The 5,594-nt window shown below is 50.1% G+C and overlaps 3 protein-coding genes across 5 annotated transcripts in view; all 3 read left to right on the top strand.

The window, feature by feature from the left end:
- Positions 1-381: 381 nt before the first annotated feature.
- On the top strand, positions 382-2,233 carry LOC1269894 (ribosomal L1 domain-containing protein CG13096). Its single transcript, XM_308548.5, has 2 exons — positions 382-1,187; positions 1,263-2,233. The coding sequence occupies exons 1-2, from the start codon at positions 505-507 to the stop codon at positions 2,149-2,151; spliced, it is 1,572 nt and encodes a 523-aa protein (XP_308548.5). The 5' UTR covers positions 382-504; the 3' UTR covers positions 2,152-2,233.
- Positions 2,234-2,315: 82 nt separating this feature from the next.
- On the top strand, positions 2,316-3,757 carry LOC133395085 (uncharacterized). Its single transcript, XM_061663695.1, has 2 exons — positions 2,316-2,730; positions 2,786-3,757. The coding sequence occupies exons 1-2, from the start codon at positions 2,501-2,503 to the stop codon at positions 3,309-3,311; spliced, it is 756 nt and encodes a 251-aa protein (XP_061519679.1). The 5' UTR covers positions 2,316-2,500; the 3' UTR covers positions 3,312-3,757.
- Positions 3,758-3,898: 141 nt separating this feature from the next.
- Positions 3,899-5,594, top strand: part of LOC1269895 (hippocampus abundant transcript 1 protein) — a 32,535-nt gene continuing 30,839 nt past the window's right edge. For all 3 annotated transcript variants that reach the window (XM_061663692.1, XM_061663691.1, XM_061663693.1), the window contains exon 1: positions 3,899-5,377. In XM_061663692.1, the coding sequence (XP_061519676.1) occupies positions 5,297-5,377 (81 nt within the window). In that variant the 5' untranslated portion in view covers positions 3,899-5,296. The remainder of the gene's footprint in view (positions 5,378-5,594) is intronic.

Here is a 5,594-nt window from a genome sequence, read left to right as displayed (position 1 = left end):
CCCTCGCCCTTTCTTTTGGCCCTTGTAAGCTTGAAAGCCGTTGTACGTGATATTGAGCGTGAGAGAGAGAGAGAGAGACTGCTTGGGAGATGTGGTCGTTCGTTTCGCACGACCTGATGCTGCACACTGGGACACTGTTGGTTAATATTTGAACATTCCATCAATTTTATCTTGCTTTTATATATTAATTTTCACCAAAAGATATGAATTGTGGGGTCATAAAACTATTTTGAAAATTAAAACTGCAACAGATTCATGTTTATTCCTGAAGTTGAACGCTTTGTGTGAACTTTATACGCTTTTATTCACTTTTTTCTATTCAACCCTGGCAAACGAACCGTTTTGCTCTTTGGGTGCGAACGGGCAAACGTCATACGGCCCGTCCTGTCACCTGAGCTGTCAAAGCGACGTGATCACAAAACAACACGCGCTCCGCATTGTGTACGTGCGAAACACGTGCGTTTTGGATTTTTACCCTAAAAAAGTGTACATTTTACTTTCGAAATGAAAGTAAAACCCATGAAAAAAGAGAAACCAGCCGCCAAGGGCTCGGGTGTGCTGAAAAAGTCCAAAACCGACATCCAGAAGGCGAAGAAAGTCAAGTCCGCCGGACCGGTGAAGGAATCCGCCGCCAAGGTAGTCGCAGCGGCAAAGCTACTGGAGAAGAAAAAGGAAGTGAAGCTGGTAAAAGCAAGCAAAACGAAAGCGGACAAGGAGGATGCGGAGCAGGAAAATGAACCCCCACAGAAGCTGGTACAAGCGAATGGTAAAGCGCCCGCAAAGCAGGAGAAAGGATCGAAATCGATGAAGGAAATTGCGAACGAGGAAAAAATGCCTCCACTGAATGGTAAAGGACCGAAACCCACGAAGCAGGTAACGGACGAGGAAGATTCACCCAAGCCCGAAAATGAATCCAAGGCGGCTCGAAGGGAAAGAGAACTCAAGCTGAAAGCGTTGAAAAAGAAGCAAAAGAAGTTGGGCGGCAAAGTGGTGTCCAAGGTGTCCGAGGAGACGCTGGCCCTCGTGCCGGAACAGTTAGTGACGAAGGCGAGCTTCCGGAAGCTGTACGAGGTGGTGCACAACAAGTTCAACGAGAAGGGCAACAAGCTGTTCGGGGATGATCTAAAGTACGCGTTGCAAGCCGTGGCTGTGAAGGTGCCAAGGTGCCCGCTACGGATCTGTCGCGTGTAAGTAGGAGGAAGCCATCGGTGGTGCTGCACCGGTGAAATGAAGCTAATTCCCTTTTTTTTTGCCTTTTCCAGCGCTCTTCCACACACGCTGATGCGCAAGGAGGATGAAATGTGTCTCATCGTGAAGGATAACGCTCGTGGCCGGGATGTCGACTATCTGCCCACGCTGCACCACTGGGAGGACAAGCTGAAGGAGCTGTCGGTCGGGTACAACGTGCAGGTCATTCCGTTTCAGCAGCTGAAGCGCGACTACAGTTCGTTCGAGATGAAGCGCAAGCTGGTGCACCGTTTCGAGCGGTTCGTGGTCGACGCACGCATCAGTGGGCACGTGTTTTCGTTTCTCGGCACACAGTTTGCCCGGCGCGGTAAAAACCCAATCGCGGTGAAGCTGGACAGCGACGCAAAGATTAAGGAATCGATTGAGCAGGCGGCACTGGTGCAAACCTTCCGGCAGACCTACAGCGGTCCGGTGACGGAAATCAAGTTCGCCGTCCACTGGATGCCGGTGGAGCAGGCGGTCGCGAACGGGATGGCACTGCTGGAGCAGCTGAAGACCGTCTATCCGGGCGGCTGGTTGAATGTGCAGGCGATCAACCTGAAGACGGTGTGCGAAAAGTCGTACTCGCTGCCGATCTACGTCAGCACGATCGATCCCAATCTGGTGCCGGTACCGATCATTACCGGACCGCGGCAGGTGTTTGTGCAGAAGCAGCAGAAGCTGTTCAGCAAGCAGACGGGCGGCAAGTACGAGGTGACCAAGGACGGTGTCGTCCGGCGGGTGAAGAAACCGAGCGCGGATGGTGAGGAGAACAACGAGCCCGATTCGGATGTGGAGATGACGCTGGAAGACTTCCAACCGGACGACGACGATAACTGGGTGCCGTACGATGATGAGCCACCGGCGAGACCGCGCACGGGTGGTCGGCCGCGTCAGCGCGGTCCGAAGATGCGCATCAAGTAGGATGCTATTTTTTTAGATTTAATAAAGATAATACTAATATCTGGCATCCCCTGTACATCTTGCGGGATGGAATATATATAAATGGAATCGTAACTTACCGGTGTGTTTAAACGATGACGAGAGGCGAGCAGAAAGCGAACACGAGAAAACAATCTGTTCTTGTTCTGGATTTGTCACGGCAATCGATGTTCTTAATCCGCTTAGAATGGAAGCGGCTGTCCTTCTTTTTTGAGTGCTTTATGCGGTGTAAAGGGTCGAGAAATTATAAAAGCACCATCAAACCTTTTCGTCAGCTTCATTCTTGTTTGCGATCTAGTTCCGATCGGTACTCATAGCACAGGTTCTAACCATGGCGCACCTTCTTTGGCGATCGGTTTTAGCGATCCTGTGTTTCCGATGCATTTTAGCGCAATCCTCTTCAGTGGCAATTGATAAGCGCTTAGTGTTGTCTTCCGTGTATGATGCCATTCGTGGAAACAGTATCATCGATCCTGCCAACAGCCTCGAATCCGTTGGGGAGGATTCACGCAACAAACGAAACGTGCGATACTACACGTACGACGATCCGACAAACGATGAGTAAGTACGAGGTGTGTGATGTGTATTCCCGTCTAATGAGCCTCCTTTAATGCAGTTTGTTCCCCGGTTATGGTGAAATCGTTCATCCCCCACAAGCAGTAGGACCTGCGGCGAAGCAGTGCAAACCGGAACCACCACCGTCGGTGCAGTCCATCAGCATATCCGACCACAGCTGGACCGGCATCGGCTCATCGATCATTCACCTGCTCAAGTATCTGATCGCCGGGTTGGCCATACTGACGCTTCCCGTGCTGCTGCTGCAGGCGTTCATTTTACCGTTGAAGATTCTGATGGGATTAAAATCGGTTGCCGTAGCGAATACGCTCGTGCTCGGAACGTTCCTGTGGAAGTATCTCAATCGGCACCGGATACGGGACGATGAGGATGATGATGACGATGACGGTGATGATGGAGTGCAGCCGAGTGCAGGTGCCAGTACACCCGATGCCAGTGGGAATGGTATGCTTAACGGGAACGACCATCGGTTCTTTCCCTTCCGGGCGGAAGATTTCGAAAACATGACGGAAGAGGAGATTAAGACGGCGCTGAAACTGTTGCTAAAACGAAATAAACGCTGGTGATGATGAGTGGCGGTAATTGGCTGTTGATATCGATGTAACTTTACTCACCTGGACATCATCGGAAGAGAATTCTGTAAGCAATTTAGATTCAGCGGTTCTGGACCTGTTGCGGTCATCTGATTAAGGCACTGAAGCTGAGGCTGTCGTGGTCTTGACTCGTTCATATTATCATCCAGGAGCTACTGCTAGTCTTATACCGGTCTTAGGAACGGATGTTGTACTTTTCCCGGCAATCGTATTGATCCAAAGCCGATCTAGGGGCAAGTCTTGGAAAGAAGTGATTCTTCTTGAATTCGTGTAGAGCTGAGATTTTCTTCATTGAACATTTGGAACAGAAAATTAGAACATGGAATTAGCTATACCTGTAAAAAGTACAAGCTAATATAAGTTCAAAACAGCAGAAAATTCAACAAAAACGTCTCTAAACACATAAAAAATAAACTAAATTAGGAACAAACTTCTTCGACGATGGCGCTGTGAAAAGTTTCATTTACATTTCTTCGATAGCTGCATTTTTGAAGAAAATAATTACCACTGTGCTTGTTTCATCAATCAGTAGAATGTCCACATCAACCTCCCACTGTCCAACCGAGCCGTCAAGCGCTTCGAATCGTGATTCCTTTGCACTCTCGCCAAAAGCCTTCACCCACTAGCGTAAGTGAGACGGCACGACCTCCCCCCAAAAAAAACCCAGGCGCGCTACTCGAAGTGTGTGCATCATCTGCACGGGCCATGTAAAATATCCAGCCGAGAAGTGAGAAAAATACGTGTGGCTGTGGCGGTGACGGCGGCGACGGCTGGCTACAAAAAAGTACGGAGGTATTTGCACGCGCTGAAGGTAAACGGGATTCGATTGTGTTGTTTGGTGGTTCTTGTGCCCTGTTAGGCTTGCTCTAGCCAAGGAACAGAGAGACAAACACATACACGCCTGTGCACGCACGCACGGTTGGTTGAGATATTTGCAGGGGAAGAGCAAGAAGTGTCCCGCGAGTGAAACAATACACCCAACGCGGGCACAAAATAACCCAACTTGGATGAAATTAATATCAGCCACGAAAGAACAACAGCAATCAGTGTGTGCCGTGTGTGTGTGAGTGAGTGTGTGTGAGTGGTAGTGTGTGGGCACACTGCCACTGTTGCGTTCTCCATTGGTGACACGGTTTTCTAGAAGTTCTGTCGCGGTGCAGCACGGCATCCATTGCGCGAATTTCGTTTCGGAATGCCTGTGTGTACTGTACGATGAGTGATTTATGACGGATTGGCTCGTTTTATATCCGCGATTGTCTGGGCGGTCATTAAAGTGGTGAAATCCTCAACAATAGTTACTCTGTGAGCGTGTGTGTGTGCTGGTGTGGTCGGGAAAATGCCACGATACGTGTAGTGGAACACAAAAAACCCCGTGGGTGATCCATTCTATGTACGTTCCGGGCCAGCGGTATTGTGGTGATGTCGAAAATTCGCTGCGAACTGTCCGGATCCAATAAACACAGTGCGCACATCGCATCCGGCAGGGAAGAACGCATCCGGTCCGAGTCGGGAGAGCTTCAGGGAAGCGCTTAAAATCATTTCCGGGTTTCCAGGGAGACGAGAAGAAGACAGTAGTGTGGCTGAGCAGGCTGCGAAAACACACGGCCGCGTCGATATTAATTCACACGAAACACGCGGCAGGAAACGCGCGGTACGAGTGTGAGTGTGTGTGTTTGATTGCACAGGTGCACGAGTGACACAGTTGGTGGGGGGGCCTTCGTCATCCTCCGTTCGCGGTTCCATATCATAAACAGTAGGCCGAGAAGCAGCAGCAGCAGCAGTACGGGTGGCCTTCCCCCGCACAGCGGAATCGAATATTTACGTTGTTGTGACATTTCGGAGCGGACACGATTGGGCGCGACAGGATACGGCTGCTCGTGGAGAACGAGGCGGAGGAAGAGGAAGAGGACGACGAGGAGGAGCAGCATCGGCGGTACGGCGGGGTCTACCAAGCGAACATGACGAAAAAATCGCTAAGGAAACCGATCATGGTGCTGCGGAGCCGCAAGACGGCCATCATCAAGGACGGCGTGATAACGGTAAGCCGATTGTGAACCAATTGTGTCACTAAACGTGTTTTTGTTTTAGCTTTTTTTAAGGGTTGACGAAAAAAACAAACCGGGGATGGAAAAGAGAATAGAGAGTTCCGATTTTCCATAAGTAACATGTTTGTGTGTGTGTTTTCGGCTGCATCGATCGACCCGGCTTACCGGACGGAACAATCGAATTAATGCAGGGCTGTGGTGGAGCGTGGTG

The sequence above is a fragment of the Anopheles gambiae genome, chromosome 2, assembly GCF_943734735.2.
Source record: "Anopheles gambiae chromosome 2, idAnoGambNW_F1_1, whole genome shotgun sequence".
Taxonomy (NCBI): domain Eukaryota; kingdom Metazoa; phylum Arthropoda; class Insecta; order Diptera; family Culicidae; genus Anopheles; species Anopheles gambiae.
This window is presented reverse-complemented; position numbering and strand designations above follow the sequence as displayed.

Bases quoted from the DNA above. Each gene is read 5' to 3' on its own strand.
- LOC1269894 (XM_308548.5), top strand. From the start codon at position 505: ATGAAAGTAAAACCCATGAAAAAAGAGAAACCAGCCGCCAAGGGCTCG. The intron at 1,188-1,262 runs GTAAGTAGGAGG...TGCCTTTTCCAG, and splicing joins CCGCTACGGATCTGTCGCGT to CGCTCTTCCACACACGCTGA.
- LOC133395085 (XM_061663695.1), top strand. From the start codon at position 2,501: ATGGCGCACCTTCTTTGGCGATCGGTTTTAGCGATCCTGTGTTTCCGA. The intron at 2,731-2,785 runs GTAAGTACGAGG...CCTTTAATGCAG, and splicing joins GACGATCCGACAAACGATGA to TTTGTTCCCCGGTTATGGTG.